The 25,312-nt window shown below is 45.6% G+C and overlaps 1 protein-coding gene across 4 annotated transcripts; it reads left to right on the forward strand.

Annotated features, from left to right (window-relative positions):
* Positions 1-2,184: 2,184 nt before the first annotated feature.
* Positions 2,185-24,956, forward strand: rbbp8 (retinoblastoma binding protein 8). 4 transcript variants are annotated; one of them, XM_079754997.1, is made up of 19 exons: positions 2,185-2,233; positions 2,988-3,158; positions 7,143-7,185; positions 7,320-7,415; positions 9,242-9,354; positions 11,754-11,826; positions 12,085-12,263; positions 12,350-12,454; positions 12,567-12,646; positions 12,816-12,883; positions 13,597-13,843; positions 14,240-14,384; positions 17,653-17,744; positions 18,059-18,197; positions 20,435-20,566; positions 20,910-20,949; positions 22,713-22,800; positions 23,376-23,517; positions 24,658-24,956. In XM_079754997.1, exons 2-19 carry the CDS (start codon positions 3,038-3,040, stop codon positions 24,753-24,755), a joined length of 2,001 nt encoding a protein of 666 aa, XP_079611123.1. In that variant the 5' UTR covers positions 2,185-2,233; positions 2,988-3,037; the 3' UTR covers positions 24,756-24,956. The 4 variants fall into 4 exon arrangements, with proteins under 4 accessions (XP_079611123.1, XP_079611125.1, XP_079611122.1 ...); XM_079754999.1 differs by having other exon boundaries at positions 2,217-2,233; positions 2,985-3,158; XM_079754996.1 differs by having other exon boundaries at positions 2,225-2,354.
* Positions 24,957-25,312: the final 356 nt, after the last annotated feature.

Raw genomic sequence — 25,312 nt, forward strand, 5'->3', positions numbered from 1 at the left:
GTATGATTGGTTATTAGTGATTGGTTATTGAATGATTTATTATATATGATTTATTAATGATGATTGAATGATGTCCATCTTTGAACCCACCCCCAGGACATTACATCAGTGAGGGGGCCTATCAGGAAGAGGCCAGTGGCCTGGAGGACCAATGGCTGTGCTGCAACGACTTACAGGTGTCACAGACCACTGGCCAGGCCGTCTCTCGCCGGCGGCAACGCAGCGCCTACCTGCTTTTCTACCAGCGCCTACCTGCTTTTCTACCAGCGCCAGGTAGGAGGATAAATTCACATTAAATAGGGAGTCCACAGGTATATGACCTGGAATCCAGCAGACTAGGTTTAAGATCAACACAGTGTAGGCCTGCCACAATATACACTTCCTGTTCTGAGACCACTCACTCGCGCTAATTTGTTTATCTTAGTTAGAATTGCATCTCCCAAGGCCTGCCGCTGACTATCACCAGTCAGACTTACCTTCAGAAACCTGTGGCTCCTCCTTCGGTTGTCCAACAGCAGCCACAGCCTACCTCTTCTGTCGCCCCTGCTTTCCAAGAAGTAGCACTGCCACACAGCGGCCTGGAGCCAATACGACGCCCATCAGCCCATCGGACGCCCATCAGCCCATCAGACCATCAGCGCTCCCGCCACCCGGGGCCAGGCCAACCTGCCCGCCAAGCTGAGGCCCGGGCAGTGGCCGAGCTCCGGCCCCCGGGGACTCACCAACCCCTTCGAGCTGGAGTGCCACCTGCCACCTGCCGCTGGCCCCTGGGGGCGGGGGGGCTGCTGAGCAGGCCTCAGTCCGGGGGGGACGCACGGCACAGCAGCATTGTCCACTTCAACGACGGGGACGGCAATCTGCTCCCCGACCAGCACCTCACGCAGAACTTCAGCTTCCCCTTCATCGGGGAGGGGGGGATGAACCCTCCTCCGCCTCCTCCGCCCATCAACACCAACTCCACCTTCATCTCGCCAGTGAGCCAGGCGGGCTCCTCGCGGACCCCCGCCCTCCTGCCAGTGGAGCCGCAGAACACCCTGCCCTCCTTCTACTCGTCCTACTCCCCGGCGGCCCACCCCAGCCTGCCCAGCGACCTGCCACTGCAGTACATCACATTACCAGGACGGAGTTGCCATCTATGGAGGACCTCTACACTCAGCGCTGCAGGAACAAGACTCACCGGATTATTAAAGACCCTCATCACCCCAGTAATAAACTGTTTCAGCTGCTCCCGTCTGGTAGACGCTACCGCAACATCCGGTCTCGCACCACAAGACTCAGGGACAGTTACATCCCACGGGCCATACTACTGAACTCCTAAGCTACTTAGCTCACCACTATAACACTTTATAACTTGCCGCTTTATAACTTGCCACTTTATACCAGTCGACATCCGGATAAACACGTCTGTTTACATTTTACATTTGTTTAGTTTTGCATTTAGGTCTCTGCTCTCCTACTTGTGTTTCTCATATACTTTTACTTTCTCTTATATTGCACTGTTGGAGGAGCCCAAGACTAAAGAATTTCATTGCCAGCGACTGCTCTGTAATTGTTGTTTATATGACAATAAAACCATCTTGAATCTTGAATCTTTAACAGTCAGAGATACAGTCTATAAGGTAAGATATATAGATATCTAATATTCATACATTGTTTGTGTAGGATATATATGTGTATATATAGCCTAATCATATGTTGTTTCTTCAATTTAAAAATACCTGACCGTTTTCTTCCCCTTCTCGGGGATTATGTTCCCAGTTTCGATCTCGGACGTCTGGTCACTTATAGCATGTAATAATATTATATTACTGTTAAGCCAACTATTAATAATAAAACACGCCAAACCATGTGTCCTTTATCATAGCTACACGTATGAAAAAAAAAGGCGTGAAAATCAGTGGTATTTCTTCAGTGAGGTATGATTAATTAAATGCGCTGACAGTTCATTGCTCCAGCCAAACGGATTACACTGAGTGGGGCGGATCACCACTCTAAGATGGCGGCCCGCGTCTCGTCAGCGCCAGTAGGCGGTAGCGTTCGATGCTCCGTCTATGATTGTCTATGGTTGCCACCACACAGGCCGCGGCTCCGTTGATGCAGCTGGATGGTTTCTTAGCCTATAGGAAGCCGCGACACAAATTCTCCCAGCATGCTGTTCGGCTCGGCGCGGGTCCGCTTGCGTTATTTGGATTCCGCTCCCTTCCGTCGTGCTGATCACAACACAGTTCAACAGGTACGTTTGTTGCTCATAAGCTTACTTTGCTATCACGAAGATGGAATAAGGGAGCCAAGGAGGTCAAGCTTTGTTTGTTCAATACCAATTTAGAAATACATATTATTGGCCAGCGAATACTGTAAGTATACTAAGTACTAAGTATTAGGTATGAGTGCCTTGCTATCTATCCATTGCTGTTATTATATCCCATGCCTTACTGTATTAAGTGTTACTGCCGACCGTGCTATCTATCCTTTGCTGTTATTATATCCCACGCCTTCTGGTCTTAATCCGTGGATGTATCATATGAACATACACCTGTTGACTCTTGTCTTAGTGGTGTTTGACCAGAGTGACGGCTGTAGCCCGTACTGAAGCTCTTACTTTGATCTGAAACCGAACTTCATTAATACATGCTAAATAAATATCATCAAAACCGTATAGACAGATGGATGGATAAGTATTTGCACTATCTCCGCGCGGCATAAGTTTTGCTAAACAGGATAAGACAAAACAATCAAAGCACAGCAGTCGACAGGGATACACACATTCTTAAAGATTACTAGTGATTCTAGTTTAGGGAGAGAAAATAGTTAAATCGGTGAATAGAAATTCAGAGAAGTGAAATTTTAAAGTTGACAAAGCTAAATATAGTATACAGAAAATAATAATATATAGGCAGATATATATTTGCATATGGAAAGGCTGTATTTTCCATTCTAGGTGACTGATATTAATGACAATTCTCTATCTATCTTTCTATTTGAAGCAGTTGTTGAGTGTGAGCTCTGCCCAGCAGCTGGTTGGTGGCCCTGAGGGGCCATGAGCAGCAGCCCGGGGCCCAGTGGGACCTCTCCCGCCTGCAGTGGAGCGGCCCCGCCCTCGGTTCTCTTTGAGGAGCTGTGCACACGCCTGAGAGAATGCCACCAGAATGAAATTCAAGGTGGGCAAAAGGATAGCATCTGAGTTATGGGTAGGCATCTAGTGTAGCAAGAGTGTAACAACTGCCGAACCACGGGTTAGTTGAAAACGCAAGGTCCAGAGGGGGCTCGTCCCCCAAGATACGAGCCCCCTCTGCTGAAGAGCCCTGCAAGCAACGAGGGGGGCGCTACCTAGTCCCCACCAACCCCAACGGGGGCCCTCTACCTAGTCCCCACCAACCCCAACGGGGGCCCTCTACCTAGTCCCCACCAACCCCAACGGGGGCCCTCTACCTAGTCCTCACCAACCCCAACGGGGGCCCTCTACCTAGTCCCCACCAACCCCAACGGGGGCCCTCTACCTAGTCCCCACCAACCCCAACGGGGGCCCTCTACCTAGTCCCCACCAACCCCAACGGGGGCCCTCTACCTAGTCCCCACCAACCCCAACGGGGGCCCTCTACCTAGTCCCCACCAACCCCAACGGGGGCCCTCTACCTAGTCCCCACCAACCCCAACGGGGGCCCTCTACCTAGTCCCCAACAACCCCAACGGGGGGGTCCGGGGACGGTGCTTGAACTGAATGGGAGGTCCCAACCTCATCGTGTTACCCAACCATGGTGTGTGTGTGTGTGTGTGTGTGTGTGTGTGTATTTATTTATTTATTTATTTATTTATTTATTTATTTATATATATATATGTAGAGATGTGGACTCGAGTCACATGACTTGGACTCGAGCCAGACTCGAGTCATGATATTGATGACTTCAGACTCGACTTGACCAAATGACGCATGACTTGCGACTCGACTTAGACATGACTGCTATTGACTTGAGACTTGACTCAGACTTTGCCTCTTTGACTTGTAATGACTCGACAAAAAAAACAAAAAGTCAAAAACATTTATTGTTTTCGATATCTAACATATTTCCCGCCTGGAGGGCTAGTCTAGACACCAAAGACCAGGAGCGGACTGGCCATCGGGAGGTTTGGGGGGTCTCCCGAGCGGCCGGACGACTTCAGGCCGAGCCGGCCGGCCTTCATTTGTTCTTTTTTTATTATTATTCTTTTTTAAAGAAAATAAAAAAATATGAAAGTGACTTGGGCTGGCCTGCTGGATATTAGCCAACAGCGCATTTTAAATGATAAAAAAAAACATAAATTAAGAGAATATCCACTATTCCCTTTAATGTAGTGGCCTGCTAAATTAGAATTATTTGTTACTTGTCATTTTCCTGCAAATGTAGCTCTACCGTTAACACAGGCAGTTTCAGGGTCCAGCAAAGGGGAAGCTGAGCTAGCTGTACACAGAGATGAGGGATTTCATTGTATTGATTTGTATTTTCTTCCGCCCTCAACAACCCCCCAGGAAAGGTATGTGTATCTATGAAACCAATGACGGTATAAACAGGAAGTGGCTCACATGTTGTAACAAAGACAACTCTCTGTTCTGCTCAGTGCGTTTTGCCTATGCAAAGCCATCTGCACTATCTGGGATAGTGCAGATTGTGTGATACTCACACAATTCTAGCCACACACACATTCCAACATTTACATGTATTTGCAATGCAAAAAATCCACGGTTGAGGGCTAGTTTCTATTTTTTTACTCAGTGGCGAAATTCTACACACGCTATTCTCGCGGTCTCAAGAAAGGCCGCTCCATCCCAAAGTCCTGGGCCAGATTTTTGTCCCAGTCCACCCCCGCCCAAGACGCATTCACTTCCGTGAAGATGAAAAAAAAAAACAGCGTGTGAAGACAAATCTACACTTGTATCTTCAATAATATCGAAACGGAAATTCGATATCATTTATGGTTTCTTCAGAATCACAGTTTAAGTTTCATATCGGCTTTGTTTACGTTGACGCTGGAGCGTGAGGACGTTCAGCAGTGTTGCCAGATTGGGCGTTTTTTCCCACCCTATTGGGCTACTTTTAATCGCGCACCAGCTACGCTATTCTCTTAAAGAGAATACCATAACTACCATTACTACTACTACCATTAGTACTACAAATTCAGCTTTAACTACTACTACTTCAGCTACTACTACTTCAGCTACTACTTCAGCTACTACTACTTCAGCTACTGCTACTACTATTACTACTACTTCAGCTACTACTACTTCAGCTACTACTACTACTACTACACAGCTACTACTACTTCAGCTTCTACTACTGAAGACACAGGCGGATGGTAATGAAAATGTCCTTAAGGAAAATTGTGGCATACTGTAACTGACATCCACTCAAGCAGTCCTTTCAGACATCCATACATAGCTCATATGCCACACTAGTCAAGGCGTAGCTTCACCAACTTTAGGGTCACAGTGGGGCCTTCCGTAGCCTACTAATACAATTCAAACCCACCGTCCACTCTCACTTCTCCTCTGAGACGACATAGGATTTCGGCTCATGCGCATATCATAACACATTTGAAGACAGAAACAATGAACATATTATAACTGTATTGATAAGAAATGACACTGTACATTAGAGTGATAAGTTAAAATTATGATCAACAGGCTAATAATGACATTAAGTAAAAATTCAGAAGTTGAAAAAGTTTGTGACTTGGGCTTGGACTCGACTTGGCTTTCGTGTGACTCTGACTTGGACTCGACTTGCCTTTCCCTGTCTTGACTTGACTGCTAAGACTTGGGACTTACTTGGGACTTGCCAAACAGTGCCTTTGTCCCATCTCTCTATATATATATATATATATATATATATATATATATGTGTGTGTATTGTAGCAACCAGGCTCTGAGAATGCCTGCCTGCCTCCACCCAATCAACACACAATTCAGTCTGTTAAAGCCGTGAAGGCACGTTTATTAAAAATATATATCTATAAAAAATAATCTAGGCTCCGTGAGCATTCGAGATATATCCGGTCGTGTTCCTCTGGGCGGAAACACGTCGCTCTGGGCGGAACCACATCCCTCTGGGTATTCCTCTGTCTCTCCGCCTCGAGTACCGGTCAACAGACGACGCTATCGCCCTCCCCCTCCACACTGTCCTCTGCCATTTGGAGCAGAGGAATACGTATGTGAGAATGCTGTTCAGCTCGCTGTGAAGCTCGGGGACCTCGGGCTCAACACAGCCCTCTGTGACTGGATCCTGAGCCTCCTGACAGGCAGACCCCAGGCAGTGCGGATAGGAAACGCCACATCATCCACCTGGCTCTCAACACCGGCACACCCCAGGGCTGTATGCTCAGCCCTCTCCTCTACTCCCTGTTCACCCCTGCGTGGCCGCACACAGCTCCAATACCATCATCAAGTTTGCTGACGACACAACCGTCATCGGCCTGATCACCGACGGCGACGAGACGGCATACAGAGAGGAGGTACCCTGACATCTTGGTGCCAGGACAACAACCTCCATCTCAACCTCAGCAAAACCAAGGAGCTGAGTGTGGCCTACAGGAAGTGACAGGGAGTAGGACATGCCCCCATCACCATCAACAGGACGACAGCAGAGAGAGTCATCAGCTTCAAGTTCCTCGGGGTCTACATCAGCGAGGGCCTGACCTGGACTCAGCACACAAACGGCATCACAAAGACGGCACTGTTTATATTGCACTGTTGAAGGGGCCTGAGACTCAAGAACTTCATTGCCAGCGACTGCTTCTGTAATTGTTGTGCATATGACAATAATCATCTTGAATCTCCACATATGAACCAAGAGAGCCGGTCTCCCCCACTCGAGGATCGTTCTCTCCACACGAAAGCCTTGAGAGAGTCTTGAAGCCGACTATTTAAGCCTTGCTTCTCCGCCTGCGGCTCAGGTGCTTTGCATCGTTCTGATTGATGCCAGCACCCATGTGCTCACTGACGCCATCATGTGGAAAGGGGCGGTATACCCCGGCTACCAACTCCCCCCTTGGATGCCAGGGGCCCTGTGCCGGAGCCAGAAGTCGCCAAAGTCTATGTATGTGTCTATGTGTATATATATATATATATATATAAAAATGAAAGTAAATTTATTCTCCCTGGTTCATTTCAGGATTGGAGGCCAAAGTGGGCAAGCTGAAGAGGGACCGTTGTTTGTGAGTGCTTTGTGCTTTCTGTTTGCCCATGCTTACGCATCACTTTATCCCCTCATATCGTCCTCATTGTTTATGCCGATATCATTTAATCATGGGGGTTACATTTGTATCATTGATCTGTTTGGTTATCATAGAGACGCACAGAGACTGGAGGAGTTTTACAGTCGCAACCAGCAGCTGAAGGAGCAGAACAAAGCCCTGCTGGATACAGTCAGCCACCGTGAGGAAAGGTAAGGGAAGGTCCTTAAGCCTGTAGCTCACCTTACTCTTTTTTTCCCCTATGTTTCACCTGGATTACATCAATACCATACACAGGAACAGAGAATAGAAGGACCGTGCCAGGACAGTTTGTGTAAATGTATGTATATGTGTATATATTATGTATATATGCATATGTATACATCGCTGATCAGAGCTTTACCATCCTCTCACGTGGTGTATTTCTATTCCAAAACTCTCAACTTTCTCTCAGATGCCGCAGTCAACCGCTGCCCAGACAGAGCTCCACACGTCCACACACACCGCCCAGACATAGCTCCACACACACCGCCCAGACAGAGCTCCACACACACCGCCCAGACAGAGCTCCAAACACACCGCCCAGACAGAGCTCCAAACACACCGCCCAGACAGAGCTCCACACACACCGCCCAGACAGAGCTCCACACACACCGCCCAGACAGAGCTCCACACACACCGCCCAGACAGAGCTCCACACACACCGCCCAGACAGAGCTCCACACACACCGCCCAGACAGAGCTCCACACACACACCGCCCAGTCAGAGCTCCACACACACCACCCAGACAGAGCTCCACACACACCGCCAGACAGAGCTCCACACACACCACCCAGACAGAGCTCCACACACACCGCCAGACAGAGCTCCACACACACCACCCAGACAGAGCTCCACAAAACCACACACACACCGTCCAGACAGAGCTCAACATGCCCACACACACACCGTCCAGACAGAGCTCAACATGCCCACACACAACATGCCGCCGCTGCCCCTGGTCACTAAAGAAAGCCACCTGTGTGCACAGCAGATTGGAACGTTCAGCGTTCTGTGCTTTTGGGAACAACTGATATATACGATTTTACCCTTAATTCCCTTAAAGGAGAAATCCGGTGTTAAATGGATCTGGGATATGTTTAGTATGATAACGAGTTGGAATGTTTGTTTTGGAGCAAAAAAGCGCGTATAAACGCATTCGTAAGTTGGCTGTATTTAGCCGATTCTACCAAAACGCTATAAACTTGGAACGATGGGGGCATTTGTTATGGTAAAAACTAAGTCGTTATTTTAAACCACTTGAAAGGCTAGAAGTAGCCCGACACTTCTTTGGTAGTATAATAAGGGTCTTAACACAATCTCTGTGTTCGTCAATCTACTTCGAGTCTTCTTTTTAATCAAGTCTTAAAAATAAGATGGCGTCAACGGGTGAACTACTGATGGTATTGTGTGTACAAAATGTCCTTTTTAATAAACAATCTGTACACTTACAAAGTTATCAATGCCTCGTTTTATATTTTTAGACCCTTATTATACTACCAAAGAAGTGTTGGGCTACTTCTAGCCTTTTAAGTGGTTTAAAATGACGATTTAGTTTTTACCATAACACATGCCCCCATCGTTCCAAGGTTATAGCGTTTTGGTAGAATCGGCTAAATACAACCAACTTACGAATGCGTCTATACGTGCATTTTTGCTCCCAAGCGAAAATTCCAACTCGTTATCATACTTAACATATCCCCGATCCATTTTACACCAGATTTCTCCTTTAAGTGGGGTCATATTCAGTAAAGGTGATAAAATGGTATAGATTACTTTGTTGAAGGTCATATAAGACAAATTACTGAATTCAAAACAAAAAACCTGGTGTGGGGTTATCTTGCTCTTTCAATTCTTCCTTTGTGTTGATTCTACATTAATTCCATCATTTTACATTTAATTATTCATTACAAGCTTCAACATTAAAAACAAATTGTGTGTATATATATGTATATATATTCTTTTTTCTCTGGTAAGATGTGTTTTCTATGTCTTCAGGCCCAGGGCAGAAGGGTGTGACCGCTGTGCTAACCTACAACAGAACTTCACAACCAAACAGACGGAATTCGAAACCCTTCGTCAAAAGAATCTTTACCTTATCGCCTCCCTCAGTGAGTATTGAGACACAATTGAAATTCACAATGTGTTGAATAGGTGTAGCTGCACCTGATAGGCTCCGGCCATCCACTTCAGGGGGGCGTGGTTGGTGACCAGGATGACCTCCCTCCCTAGGAGACAATACCTGATGTTTCGGAGGGCCCGGAACCACCGCGTCACTCGTGCGTTGGTGTCCCTGGCTCCGGCCATCCGCTTCAGGGGGGCGTGGTCGGTGACCAGGATGACCTCCCTCCGCCCTCCCCCGGCTCTGGGCTTGATAGGCACACTCGTGGTCCAATATGATTCGCTGCAGCGGCTTGGCGGTCGACGCCTTCTTGGAGCCGGGGTCCTTGGTCACCTCCTCCATCAGGTCGTCGTCGTCATCGTCGTGGCCCGTGGGTCCAGAGGGGACCCGATGGTCGTCAGAGCTCTCGTCGGGATCTGGAAGTTTCACAGGTTTACCTGTCTCAAGGAGGTCGTCCCCATCCACGTCCAGCGTGATGGCGGCTTCATTGGGGATTGACACGGACAGGTGATCGTCCTCAGCTTCTTTAGCTGAGTCCCTTGCTTCAACTGACGTCTCTGCCGCTTCCGTCTCTGCCTCTGCCTCCGGCTCGGTGTCGACGTCGGCCTCTGGCTCGGCCTCGAGCTCTGGCTCCAAGTCGGCCTCGAGCAGCGCCACGGCCCCTGGTTCCGGTGAGGCCGCGGGCTCAGCCTCCGCCTCGGGCTCCGTCTCCACCACAGGCTGGGTCTCGACCGACGTCTCATCGGCCTGGATTGAGGCCTGTCGTGGGCTCGGTGTCGATGTCGGTCTCTGGATCGGCCTCGAGCTCTGGCTCCGAGTCGGCCTCGAGCAGCGCCACGGCCTCTGGTTCCGGTGAGGCCGCGGGCTCAGCCTCCTCTGTTCGCCCTCCGGGGGACGACGGAGGCCTGGTGGCCCCGTAGGCCTGTTGAGCTCCCCTCACCCCTCTGCGGGGTGGTTCTCTCCGGCTCCGGAGTTCACGCGCCGGGTCCTGTAGCCGGTGGAAGATCGGGCAGTCCTTCCCGATTAGCAGCGGCACCGGTAGGTGGGGTACGATCCCTGCCCGCGTCGTGAATACCCCGTGCGGGGTCCGGATGACGACGTGGCAGGTCTCGAACGTCCGGGTGTCCCCGTGTATGCAGGCCACCTCTATGGGTGCGCCCTCCTTCCCGCCCGCCAAGTCGGGGCGGAGGAGAGTGACCACGCTGCCGGTATCCACGAGGGCCTGCGTGTCCTGGTTCATTACCCGCGCTGGTATGGTCGGGCTTCCTGTTTTCCCCTGTGCCCAGCAGGTCGCTCGCATGCATGGCTGCGTCTGCTGCCGGCGTGGCTCGTCTCGCGGCCCCGCCTCCCGTGGCCCCATCTCCCGCGGCCTCGTCTCGGGCCGCGTCGTCTCCGGCGGCGTCGTCTCCGGCTGCATCGGGGCGGCGGTCGGGGCGGCGGTCGCGGAGGCGGTTGCGGCGGCGGTCGCGGCGGTTAGTTGGGTGAGCCGTAGTACGGCCTCGTAGAGCAGGGCCAGACTCTCCGCGGTCTCCCGCTGCTGCTGCTGGGCGGGCGTCGCCGCGGTCCCATCCGGGTTCTGCATGCAGGCTGAAGGGGGTTCCCTCACAAAACCGGCCCGTAGCGCGGTCGAGTTGCCCGCATCCTCCACCATATGTGGCAGCCCCTCTCCCCAAGTGTCAGATACCCAGTAGGAATTACACGGAAAGCAGGGGTTAAAGCCGCAGTTGGCGTTTATTTCACGAGAATAATTAGTCTGCATCCTCGTGCTAGGGTCTCCGGGAGCCTCTAGTTCGCCGGCGTGGTGCGGAATCCCTCCGTGTCGCTTCGCCGTTCGCCCGGCCTGGTGCTTACTCCCTCCGTGTCACTCGCCGTTCGCCCGGTCTGGTGCTTACTCCCTCCGTGTCACTCTCTCGTTCGCCCGGTCTGGTGCCCCTTTTAAGTCCGGCTCCTGGTCCTTTCCCTTCCTCCGGCCAGGTGTCCCCGATTGCGCTGATTGGGGGGAGAGACGTGGTGCTCTCTGTCGCCGGCTGGAGGGTGGCGACGGTAAACCCCCGTCTACTGCGTGACCTCGGACCCATCCGGTCCGAGGTCCGGCGGCGGGATGCCACAGTGTGTGTGTGTGTGTGTGTGTGTGTGTGTGTGTGTGTGTGTGTGCGGTTACCGTGTGATCACACCAATTACACTCATTGGCTTGCAGTGTTGAGCTAGCCCTGTTCTAGTCTGTTTCACAGTAAAGAAACCATTATGATGTATATTATATATCTGCATTATAATGTACACTTAATGTGGCCAATAAAGCAAATTGATATTTAGCCACTATAGGATGAGCATGTGAATACTGGATTCCAGATGGTACCTGATGATATTTGAATGTATGTTTTTGCGCAGAAAGTGAAAAGAATAGTCTTCGGGATGAAAACCTGAGGCTTATCACAGAGTTGGAGAAACTGAAAGCTTCTATGTAAGTTCCTCATTCAGCACTTTTCTTGATTTCATTTGTCTCTGACAAATGCATCATTTTGTAAATAATTACTCAATCTTGTTTCAATAGAGAGAAGTAGAGATTGTAGATAGAGATTTGGTCTGTAACAGTTGTGTATTATTTGGTGTACATAACCTTCCAATCGTTTTCCTGCTTTAAAGCATCCCATCGTTTCATATGACATACTAATCTACAACTGGTAGATTATTGAATCAGGCATCTCACTATCTTTTCCAGTTCGGAGCCCCAGCCGTCCATGTCGCCGGACCCAGAGGACGGCATGATCCCAGACTCTCCCATCATGCCCAGCTCACTGCCAATGGCCAACAAGCTGAAGAGAAGAAAGAAGCACTGTGACACCAAAATGCGCTTTGCAGGGACGCCCCTGCCCGAGTCTCACTGCATGCCGTTAGATGGTCAGTCTCCAGCGCTCTATGTCCCACATCACTGTGCTATATGTAAAGCACAAGTAGTCCACCAAGTTTGTTTTTATTCCTGTCAGACACAGGACTCGCTCAGGGCCTTCTGAAGGCTTCCTCAAGGAACCACAAGAAGGAACTCGTACTCGTACCTGAAACGTGTGAGATGGACGCGTGTCAATCCACACGTAAGCCTTCCTGCAAATCATTCTAACGTGTCGTTGTTGTGAATTAAATTCATTTGAAATAAAGGATTCTGTAAACGGGGACAGAAACAGAGCTCTTCTCCTCTGCTTTCAGGAGACTTTGATCCCAACCTTGAAGACGTGATAACCGAAACCTGCGCACAGGATCTTCCCTCATGGCCGATGGGCTACAGAGTAATGATGCAAATATCCACAATTGCTTTGGTCGTAGGCTGATCTATGATGTCATGTCTTGCACAGCCCAAAAGAAATGACTTACCGACTAAATCTTTCAAAAATTCATGTTATTTTTGAAATATGAACTTTTTACAATTTATTTTCTAATTGTTTCCATCATCTGAAGCCTGAAGAGGATGCCGCTATTCCCCAAATCAACTTGATTCCTCCCTCAAAGTGCAAGCTTGGCACAAGGTAAAACTGCCATTTCCTGTATCTTGCTGTTCAGGGTATCTTCTGACTTTGGCAATCTTTTAAGATCTCCTGAAGATCTACTGTATGTCTATGACTGAGTTAGAAATGTCTATTATAAGCTTGGTATGGAACAAAGCTTGTGATGCTGTCACACCAAAATTGTACCGGGGGTGAAAATTGTACCGCCTACTTAATCCGCGTTGAAACATTATGTCATCGTTCGACGAGATTGTCCGTTGCCAGGCAGGTTTCAAAAAACAATTGTGCTTATCAAGAAGAAATTACATAATACAGATAACACTTGTTTTTACTTTATATTTGTATTGTATTGAATTAAGCTAGTAAACAGAGTGTTTAAAGTGTATCGTAGTTTATATTTGTATTGTATTTAATTGTTTCATCAAATTTAGATAGTAAACTGAGTGTTTAAAGTGTTTCGTAGTTTATATTTGTATTGTATTTAATTGTTTAATCGATTTTAGCTAGTAAACTGAGTATTTAAAGTCTATCGTAGTCTAGCTAGCTTGTGTTCATTTAATTTAGGTAATAGACGTCATCGTTCGACGCGATCGTCCATTGCCAGGCAACATTCGATGCGATCATCAGTTGCCCGGCATGTTCGGAATTTTCGAACGCGGATTACGTAGGCGGTACAATTTTCTCCCCCGCTACAATTTTGGTGTGACAATGCCTGTAAACTGTTCTGCCTGCAGGCCACACAGTGTCTCTACGCCGATGTTGTCCACTTCTGTCTACTTCCCAAAATCCACCTTGGGAGAATCGCCATCCCTCCTCTCCACCAGCAACAGGCCTTCAGGGGATCGCCTCGTTTCCAGACCCAAGCGCAAGAAAGTGGATTCCTACCATGAGGAGGCGGAGGAAGATGCCCCATTAACCCCTCCTCAGGCCGCCTCTCCAGGCCGGCCACATATCACACAGCCACCCCACCCACCCACCAAGGTCCGGTCGGTTTACAGACATTGGTTTGCATGTTTAACATAGCTTTTGCCATTGCATTTAAAAATAAGGAAAGGGGTTGAGATTTTTCCACAGAATATTCTACATTGTCAAGGGGGAGAAAATGTGTGGAATAATAGGTTCATATTTTTGCATAAGCCAAGTGGTTGATTACAGTGTCCTGAAGTAGTGGCTAGTTATTGATGAAACACTTGCCGTGTGGCAAATGTTACAATGGTAAACAATAACTAATAGCCACTACTACCAACTCACTCATGTCTGCTGAAAAACATGTTTGTACTTGCTTTGTTTCTTAACCTCAAGTGTGTAGATGACGTGATATTCTATTTCATCATATTTGTTATGAATGCATTACATGCTTTGGTTGTAATACAATAGGTGGGGCCGTATGATGGCTCTCCAAATGAAAAGTCCAAAAGAGTCTTGGTGAGACCTGCCAAAAACCCCTCCAGCAGGGCTTTTCAAGAGGCCAACAGAGATCCAGATCAAAATGTGACCACCGGATTACCTTCCCCAGACCATGGTGAGCTCTAGTACCTTCCTCAGACCCTGGTGAGCTCTAACTGAAGTACCTTACCTAGACCATGGTGAGCTCTAACTGAAGTACCTTACCTAGACCATGGTGAGCTCTAACTGAAGTACCTTACCTAGACCATGGTGAGCTCTAACTGAAGTACCTTACCTAGACCATGGTGAGCTCTAACTGAAGTACCTTACCTAGTACATGGTGAGCTCTAACTGAAGTACCTTACCTAGACCATGGTGAGCTCTAACTGAAGTACCTTACCTAGACCATGGTGAGCTCTAACTGGTGTACCTTACCTAGACCATGGTGAGCTCTAACTGAAGTACCTTACCTAGACCATGGTGAGCTCTAACTGAAGTACCTTACCTAGACCATGGTGAGCTCTAACTGGTGTACCTTACCTAGACCATGGTGAGCTCTAACTGGCGTACCTGGAAATCTACTTGTTGATCAGCAAGTATTTATGTGTGACACACTGGCGCAGCCAGGATTTTTCAACAGGTTGGACTTTTGCGAGGTAGGATGGGCCACTATATGTTACATTCAATTATTTTTTGATATCGATATAGGCAGTACAGCAATTGTCCCGAAATTTTCAACAAAACACATGATTTCATCACAGATCAGACGATTAATGGCAAACAATAATAGGCTACATTGATAAATACATTCTACTTCATTCATCCCCGGGGGGAATTTAAGGCATAACATGCATGCATGTGATTTCAACACTGAACATATTGACTTGTCACATAGCTAGTCAAGACCACGGAGAAGAGAACCATATAAAGTAGCCTGGTCTAAATATGAACAAAAACACATCTACGCCAGGCTAAGGTTGTAGGCTATTGCGTGTACATGTAACAAAAATAAACCCTGGTTTGTCCAGCCTGAACCTAAAACATTGATTCTGAAGAAGTTACTACTTAAAATAACAAAACATAATACAAGAACTTCTGACCAAAAAGGCTATTGAGTTCGACAAACATTTCACGGATATTCAATCCGGTGCTTGCGTGAGTGCGTGAGTGCATATGTGAGTGAGAGAATGTTGAACTCTGAGCTAAATCCATCCTGATGGCCACTGAATTTGGAGGAAGAGAGGGGAGGCTGGGAGAGGGAGCGAGAGAGATGCCCATCACCAGCGATCTTTCAGCAATTGTGGACACAGCTAACGGACGCACGCTGCAGTCGCCTACATAGCTTTACCAAATCAAAATTAAGCTCAGAATATAAAAAATTAATGAAAAGATAATTTCTGTAAATCTTTTTGACATCATGATACTTTACTTGAAACAAAATTGATCTGACACACAATTTTGTACAACCTTATTATGGGCTATGTTTCGTTCCTTCAATTTCAAGTTAATTCCAGGCATTTCTGATAGGGTTGGCCAGCTGTCAATCATAGTGGCACTGGCCCACCTTGGCCCTCATGTGACTACACGCCTGGTGTGACAACCTTTGTCTACATTACAATGGGTCCCAATCAGGGGCGAAGTTGGGCACTAAAAGCCACCAGGAAAATTCTGACCGGCCCTCCACCAAGTCTACGCATTTGGGTAGGACTTTACGAAATATGAAATCTGACCACTAAATGGTACTACGCAAATGCACAATATTGACAATGTGTAGGTTTAAAGCTTTTATGAGTTTTCTATTAATAAACAGATGCTGAAATATAACATCAAAATAAAATGGTACAACTACTATTATATATATATATATATATATATATATATATATATATATATATATATATCTCATAAACCCTGCTCGCTTACATCGGCTAACATTACTTAACTCCTGCTAGTGAAGGCTAGCAGCAGCTCTTAGTCAAATTAATTAGCCTACTTAGCTTGACTTTCTAGCAGTAGCAGCAAGGCTATAAAGAAAACCGAACACTTACAAGTAGCCACTGACAAACAAAATGTGGTCAGTCAATGACTATTTAAAGTTATTCATTCGTCTGAAATATTCCACCACATAGACATTTGACTAGCTTGTGCTAGCTCCCGCCTAACAATAACGTCAATGATTGAGCTCTGGCTAACTGTCATTAAACTGTCATTTCACCTGCACGACTCGTTGATGCCTGACTTCGGAATAAATCCCTTATTTTTGAGCATTTGGATGCATCCTCCTTCAGCATCCACTTCTTCTTTATTCTGGGCTTTTCAGCCCCTCGTTTCACCTTTCTCTTCTGGCCTTCCATAAGTGCCACCACAAACTAGCAACCACGTAAATCCTTCCACTGTCTCAAACTTGCGCACTTTCTCTGTCTGACATATCTTGGGTCCTGCCATTAGACGTGGAGCCACTCATTTATTCCCCTACATTTCCGAAAATAGACTTGACCTACAATCTGTTTATTGGATAAACGCATTTCCTAATACCAGGAGTCTTTGCTCCATTCTACGTAAATTCAAGAACAAAGAAAGAAATGAAACTGCAGTTCGTATTTTTTATTTATGACCATGAAAGTTCTGTAACGCCTGAATAATGAAGAATTAGTTAAAAAAAGAAAAAAACATGAATGAGATATAGAGAGTAAGGAAGTGGTATAAATATTGGATGGAGGTTTGCTTATATTATATAGTATATCTCTGGGATTTTCATGGACACTTTTTCCATCTAGATTCCACTTGGGTTTTGGATTGTCGGGGCCGTTAAAGTAGTTAACTATTATTAATGCTAACCGGGAGCTAGTTCTGATCTGCGCAGACTTCATACGTCATACTTGTTAGGGAGGCGGGAGTTGCTCGCAACCATTCACAACCTAACATGATTGGAAGCAAGGATGCAAGGATGGAAAAAGTGTGTAGTTCGAAACCTGAGCAGTTTTTACTTCTTCACCACCTACAGAGTTTGTCACGTACGATCATTCAAAACCCCCATGTTATTTTCAATAGACGTTTAAACATGGAACCAACCAGAGCCTCGGAGGCGGGACTTATTCTTCAGAGGTCTATGCTCAGGGCCGGCTTGCAGACGTCTCGGGCCGGCTTGCAGACGTCTCGCGGCCGCTCACAATAATTGTGGGCCGTCCACCTGACTTCGCCGGCCGGCCGGCCGACCGGTAAATCTCCCGATCGTCCCGACGGATTCCGCCTCTGGTCCCAATGGAGACTCTCGCCTTTCTTTAAAAATAAAGCTTTATTTAAGACCATTTTACTCTACAGTGCTCTCTTTATTTTCTGCAGGAAATGCCTTTTCTTGTTGTCTAATGGTGATGTTAATATTGGATTTTCTGGTGTTTTCCTAGCTGAAAGAAAGTCCACAGTGGAGCCTTTGTGGAGCATGGACCCTGCGTTGGCTCTCTCCATGTATTGTACACAATCCGTGGCAGTTGTAAAGGTACACTCAATATATGGCAATATACTGCCATAATGTTTTAAGTGGATTGGCCTTTATTTTTTCCAAACTAAATGTATTGTACTGTGCAGGGGTAGGCATGCATTTTCGACAATGAGACAGAGGCAAGACCGTAATAGACAATACATTTGTATTTGAGTCCGTCACTCTACAGTTTGTCATGTCCAATTGTTGATTTGAAACCCCTAGTACAGAAATATTATTCTGAGGTAGGTGGGACCATTTTAGGCATTGGTACATGGAACAAGTTGCGTTTATAATCTCATATTATATACAATTTCTATGCACACCAATAGGAAGAGCAAGGAAGTGAGAATGAATCTGCTAACCAAGACGAGACTTTCGTAAGTCACAGCCTTCTCCAACGTCAAGGACACTGTAACCAAGACAACGACGAAGACTCTGATGATGACGAAGAAGAAGCCCTTCCATCAGGTAAATTAATAACATTCCATAACGTTGTTGCATTTCATTGTCGTTTGCTTCAATTTAAAGGTCCCATGGCATGCTACTTTATGGATGCTTTAATATAGATATTAGTGGGCCCCTAACACAGTATTTGAAGAAGTTTCCGAAATTCAGCCATGGTGCAGAATACAGACACTACGAGCCAGTCGCACATTGAGCTTTCCCCAAACGCGTTGTTTCAGTGTCTGTAGCTTTGATGCAAATGAGGAGGAGAGAGGCGGGTCAAGGAGGAGGGTGGGGGTGTGGCCCTGAGCAGCTTGCGGCCACGGTACCATGCGCTCTGTTTACAGTGGATGTATCGCAATGGCGAGGCGCACACAGCCTTTGGCCGTGTTCTGTAAATATTCTAGAACACTCTAGGTGCTCCGGCGGGAGTCCTGGAGCTCTATATCTAAATAATATATTATACAGAGATATCTATATCATATAATACATATTATCACGGCCAAAAGCTGTGTGCGCCTCCAGACGATATTATGAATCACAAACGACTGCGTCGGGTTCTCCGACGTCTCTGGTTCTTCGACTTCCACATCAATCTGAAGTAGACTGAACCGCACGCTGCCTGCTGCCGGGCGGTGGTGCTTCGTGGTGGTGGTGCCTCGCGGCAGCGGGCAGCAGGCAGCAAAGCTTGCGTTACAGTGTGTGTAATCATGCACGTACGCACGCGCTACGCACTATGATTGATTGAATCCACAGTGCAGATAGGAAGAGTAGTGGGCCATTCTGGGTTAAACGGTAATCTAGACTGCCTCCAATGAATAGGGAGGAATTTTGGGGCAACGTCTTGGCAAGGACTCATCTAGAGTCGACTAATAAATGCTCCATTTATGGAAAGTAATGCCACATAGGCCTATGATGGAGTTTGCATTGCTAAATCTTTGGACCAAAGGGTATGTTTATATATTGCTCAAAACTAATGGACTTCACTTCCAAATGGTGGTGTATTGCTTAAATAACCCTTTTGTAAGCATAATAACACGTTTGAGTATGAAGTACCTTAGCCTAACCAGCATGTCTTTAAACAAACATTGCTTGAGCAAGATTTTTAAATGTGTTAGAGTGGCATTTAATTGCTGTTTTATAATGACAACAGCAATTCATTTTGATTTTTATATATTAATAATGATATCTTTATAAATTACAGAATCTGCAGTAGTAAAAACTGCAAGGATACAACTATTATTATTTTATGTATAGTATCCTATTGTATCCGATTAATTGCTGTTATCATTATAAAACCGCAATATATATATATGAGGGCTGTACGGTATGGACTAAAATGTACATCACGGTATGATTTGAGGCATAGAAGATAACGGTATTATATCACGGTATGTTAATTTTATCTTCTAATTTCGATATAAATGCTTCTGAAGGGGTAAAATACTGGTTAGGCAGCAAAACTGCATAGAAAAAAAATGCAAAATCTTGTCTCAAGTTACTTCCATCTCTGAAAAACACAAATGTTTAATTATATGGATTTCTTTCTCCACTTGCTCGCGGACCTTGCCGTATAGTTTTGGCATCTCAATTTGGATGAAGTGTGTGCAGGCAGGTAACGCGTACCCTTGGATCGAGTGTTTTGAACATCTCTTTAAAGCCCTTTCTACCGACATTTTGAAAGGTCCTTACACAGGTAAACAGTGACAGCGTTTGTTATCTCGTTCCCACGCTGGCTTTTTCTGTCGTAAGAAATGGCTTTGGAAAATGCCTGCGGAAGCGATGTCTGAGATGCAGAGACAGCTTCATGCTACCAGCGTCTGTTTCATACGGTGTGGAATGAGAGCTTGTGAAGGGACTATTGCGTAAGCACGCAGGCGCTCTTGCTGCGTGCTTGCGCAAAAGCATACTGCCTGAGAAGGCAGTATCGCTGTCAAATCTGTCCCTGGGAAAAGTAAAGTTGCGCCGAATTGAAAAAGGAATTACGTTTCGTTACCATATGTTCAGTTGTTACGCATAACTTTACTTTTTACATGAAAAAGTAACTTTATTTACTCGTTACTTACTTTGTAACGGGTTACATACACCACTGTCTACCGGACACACCGGTCTCACTGTATAGTCAAAATCCATACCGTAGCGCAAAATCCATACCATAGCGCAAAAAAGCATATCTTTAACTAACCAGCTCTGGGCTACTTGAGTGTATGTGCCTGCTAACAGGTACATCCCATCTTATCCTTGTTTCTGTCATTAATCAGGACGATTCCAGAAGGCTAACAACAGTATTGACAAAATGTTTGACGTCACCGCCTTTGGAGAATACAACTCTGATAACAGCAGAAGTTTTGACCACAGCCAGCCAGGTCATGAGGAAGCAGAGGAGGAAAATGGTGAGCCTATCGCTCCATAAAGGAACACACCAAAAGACTAATATGGTCATTATTCAAAGAGTTGTTCAACCAGTTGGCAAACAATTCAGCAGAATGTGTTCATTCAATCTATCAAAGCTTCTTCTGCCAATGCCTTGTTGTAATTTGAGCAAGGACTGACGTTCTTCATTTTAAGATTGGCCTGAACTGTATTACTGTATTAAAGTATATGTGGGGAGAAGAGGAACAATGGTTTACATCGTTTTACCGTGTAAACCACGTTAGTTCATACTGATCGTGAGTTTTCAAGTAATCATCTCAACTCGTGTGTCTTATCTTCGCTCTTACCTTTTCAAAATGAAAGGGCGCCTTCAAGGAATTGATAATGAAGATCAAAAAGAACGGTAATAATACCTTCATTTTTTACCAATCATGAATTTTACAAGGAGATTAGGAGAGACAATTTGTAGTTACATTTCACACAGGTTTGCACACATACACTGTAACTATATATAAACTTAGCGCAAAAAGTAAGGGAATTTGTGTTTGGTAGATTATTTCTCTGTGGTAACAATGCTTTTTGGCAAGTGTCTGATTGGCACCTGATTGGGCAACTCCAAGCTGGTGTTCTGCAAAACCAAGTTGGGCATTATTTGGAGTGAGCCCTAGTACCCTCTCCAAATTGAAGGCCAAGTTCCATATAACGGGGGATGTCAAAGACAGGCCGCGAAGTTGGCATCCCAAGAAGACGACACCCCAAGAAGACCGTATCATCACCCTGTCAGCACTGAGGTGCCGTAGGCTGTCTCCTACAGATTTGCAGTCAAGGTTTGCAGGACGATATGGCCAACGGCTCTCTGCCTGGACAATCCGGAACAGACTACACTCAGCCAATCTCCGGTCTCATAGGGCTGCCAGGAGTGCTGCCATGACTGCCCTTCACCGTCAGGCCCTTTCGCACTGGTGTCGGCAACACATGCACTGGAACCTGAACATGTGGAGGAACGTTATGTTCAGTGATGAGTCCAGATTCTGCCTACGGCAGTTGGATCGTAGGGTCAAAGTGTGGAGAAGACGCGGAGAACGCTATGCTGATTGCTGCACCGATAGAATAACATCTTTTGGTGGAGGCAGTGTGATGGTGTGGGGTGGCATCTCCCTCACTGGAAAAACGAGGCTTGTCATCATTTGAGGCAATCTCAATGCAGAGAGCTATAGAGATGAGATTCTGCAACCAGTGGCAATCCCATGTCTCCACAGTCTGAGACCGAACTCTATCCTCCAAGATGACAACGCTGGCCCCCACAGGGCAGGGTTTTTCAGAGACTACCTCCAGAATGTGGGAGTGGAGAGGATGGAATGGCCTGCTAGCAGTCCTGACCTCAACCCCATTGAAAACTTGCGGGATCAGCTTGGGCGTGCTGTTCGTGCCAGAGTGACCAACACAACCACGTTGGCTGACTTGCGACAAATGCTGGTTGAAGAATGGGATGCCATCCCACAGCAGTGTGTGACCAGGCTGGTGACCAGCATGAGGAGGAGTTGCCAGGCTGTTGTGGCTGTGTATGGTTCTTCCAAACGCTACCGAGGCTCCTGTTTGTGAAATGAATAAATTGTTTAATTAACAATATGTCTTGTTTCTTCAAACTTCAATCATCAAATCCACCATCACCAAACGTGTCAATGGCAGAATAAGCTGTTTGGCATTGGCAGAGAAGATTTGGCAAATTTTTCATGGGCACAACCCACATACCCAGCTCTGGTGCTCATCCCACAAGTGCATGTTCCTTACAAATGGGGCACCATTTGAAAGGGAACTATACAGGCTTTCCAACGGTATAAGATTTATTGCCAAAAAGCATTGTTACCACAGAGAAATAATCAACCAAACACAAATTTCCTTACTTTTTGTGCTAAGTTTATATACACACACACACACACACACACACACACACACACACACACACACACACACACACACACACACACACACACACACACACACACACACACACACACACACACACACACACACACACACAGTATACAAGAACAATACCATTATTCAACCTAGTAAGGGAAAACTGCTTTGAGAATCGACCCACAAATGCAAATCAGAAGATGCTGTATTTTTTGTAACCCACTTTTCTCCCCATCTATGGTCCAGGAACCCAACTTTTGCTCACATAGCGGTAGTTCGCAAGAAGGACGAAAGGCAGAAGCTGAAGGGCAGCACATGCAAGGAGTGCGATATTGTGAGTGTTTGCTTGTTTACCAGGGTTACATACAGTCATATAGTCAAAAGGCCTTATTCTTGTAGCAGGGTATTGGTTCTGAAGGGTATTGGGCTACAACCCGGTATATATCTATTAAACGTGTCCCAGAGCGTGATTGTCCGACTTTTTTCGTGCTACACGAAATGTAAACCAATGCATTTAGAATGGGAGAGTTTCTCTGAGTTTTCCCATGCTACACAGAACGACATTTAAACCAATGCACGATACCCTGGATTTTTTTTTCTCATTTTTCTCCAGCAACAAAAAAAACATAGGCGTTCCACATGTTTAGAGCCGTTATTTTAATGTGTTTCCGCTGTGGACCAACGTAGTTATACTACATTCTGGTGTGAGACTGGGTTTAAGGGACGTGGTTAGTTTCAGATTTTGAGGTGGTCTGCTTCAAAAATCGGAAATCTGATTTTTGTTTTGACGTACCCATAAATATAGCGTGCGCTGCGTGCAGAGCATTAGCACGAAATCGCGTGATACCAGGTTGCAGGGTAAAACTGCATTCAGGATTGTGTTTTTAACTTGAGCTGACTCTTTGACAGTATTATGCCCATCTCCCAGAGGGGGAGAGACAGAAGAAGCTGTCTGCCTGTTCACGCCACCGCTTCCTGTATATCCCGCCGTCTACCCCGGAAAACTTCTGGGAGGTTGGCTTTCCGTCCACACAGACCTGCGTAGACCGAGGTAGAACCACAGCCTGTTTTATATGTTTTACACTAATGAGACAAGCGGCCCTTTTTTGAATAAAATTGTATCTAGAATAAAAGGCGCAACGTTCTCAAAGCAATCCTAGCCTGTTTACATCCAACGGGCAGTTGACGAGAGAACCGCGGTTCATTTGCACACGCAGAAGTTTCAGATTTGTACAACAAACATGGTTCACAGAATATCCAAGGATAGGCAGAGACAAAGATAATGTGGTGAACGACTTTACATTGCTTTGGATAACCTAACAAATCAAGTACAATAATAACTGCAAGGGCTTGGAATCGTACGGCAAGGCAATGGGCAAGTTCAGATATATCTCCATATAAAACATCCCCTTGCTTTGTTTTGTCTGACGTCTGGTAACGTATGAGCTCACTGCTGCCGGACTCCTCCCGCATCAAAAGACATCCATGCTAGGTTAATCGACAGTTGACCTGGAGTTGGAGCCTGGTGCTGACCTTTGGCTGCTCCTAGTTCTGCAAGTTACGAGTTAAATGCAGACATCACATTTCGTTGTGTAGTATTTACAGCAATACAGCAATTTTAGTACTACAGCAACGGTAATACAATTTGTAGCATGCCACATCTCCATATGTAGTTTGGACAAGAGTCGTCTACATCTCTCTTATAACCATTCCCATCCATTAGACGGAGGAAACCTCTATGTTTGCGTCAAGATCTCACAACTTTTTTCCTATCGTGATCTGAAGAGAGATTCAAAAGGCTTCTCCGTGGTATATTGATGTTATAATAATACAACTCTTCCAATGTATAGTCATGTTATAATCCAACTCCTCCTAGGTATATTGATGTTATAATAATCCAACTCTTCCTAGGTATAGTCATGTTATAATCCAACTCCTCCTAGGTATATTGATTTTATAATAACAATCCAACTCTTCCTATGTATAGTCATGTTATAATCCAACTCCTCCTAGGTATATTGATGTTATAATAATCCAACTCTTTCTAGGTATAGTCATGTTATAATCCAACTCCTCCTAGGTAAATTGATGTGATAATTATCCAACTCTTCCTATGTATAGTCATGTTACAATCTAACCCTCCTAGTTATATTCTTCATTTGTTCAATTCATTGGTGTCTTTTTCTCCCAGGTTATATAAAGGAAGAGATGAATCCACAAGCACGCTTGCGGAGAAGACAGCCTCTCACTGCATTGTTTTCTCCAAAGCGTAAGGAGAAGGACACCTGAAAAAAAGTAACAACATACTGCTCTGATTGCATTACATTTAGAAAGAGTGACTGAATTTGATCGGTCTTAGGAAACATACTATCAATCTCTAGACATACACAATCACTACAAATGATGCCATTTCTCAACAAAAACCTTGTAAATACAAATCAATAAAATATACATATCTAAAGATCTAGATCTATATATATGTATGTATGTGTGTGTATGTGTGTATATATATATATATATATATATATATATATATATATATATATATATATATATATATATATATATATATATATATATATATATATATATATATATATATATATGTGTATATATCATCTCATATGGTGTATATATGTCAATAAAATATTGCAATAAAAGGCGCAGACTTTTTCCTTAATGTCAATTGTTTATTAAAAAAAATACGAATAATATAAAATTTTAAGCATACAGAAAAAAAGGGTTAGGGTTACTGTTAGGTAGGAGGGTTAGGTACAGATTAGGCCTATCACCCTCAGGGCTCAGTGAACAGGCGGTCCCCACAGGAGTTCCCCAGCAAGGGGTGT

Source organism: Pollachius pollachius (genome assembly GCF_949987615.1).
Source record: "Pollachius pollachius genome assembly, chromosome: 17".
Taxonomy (NCBI): Eukaryota; Metazoa; Chordata; class Actinopteri; order Gadiformes; family Gadidae; genus Pollachius; species Pollachius pollachius.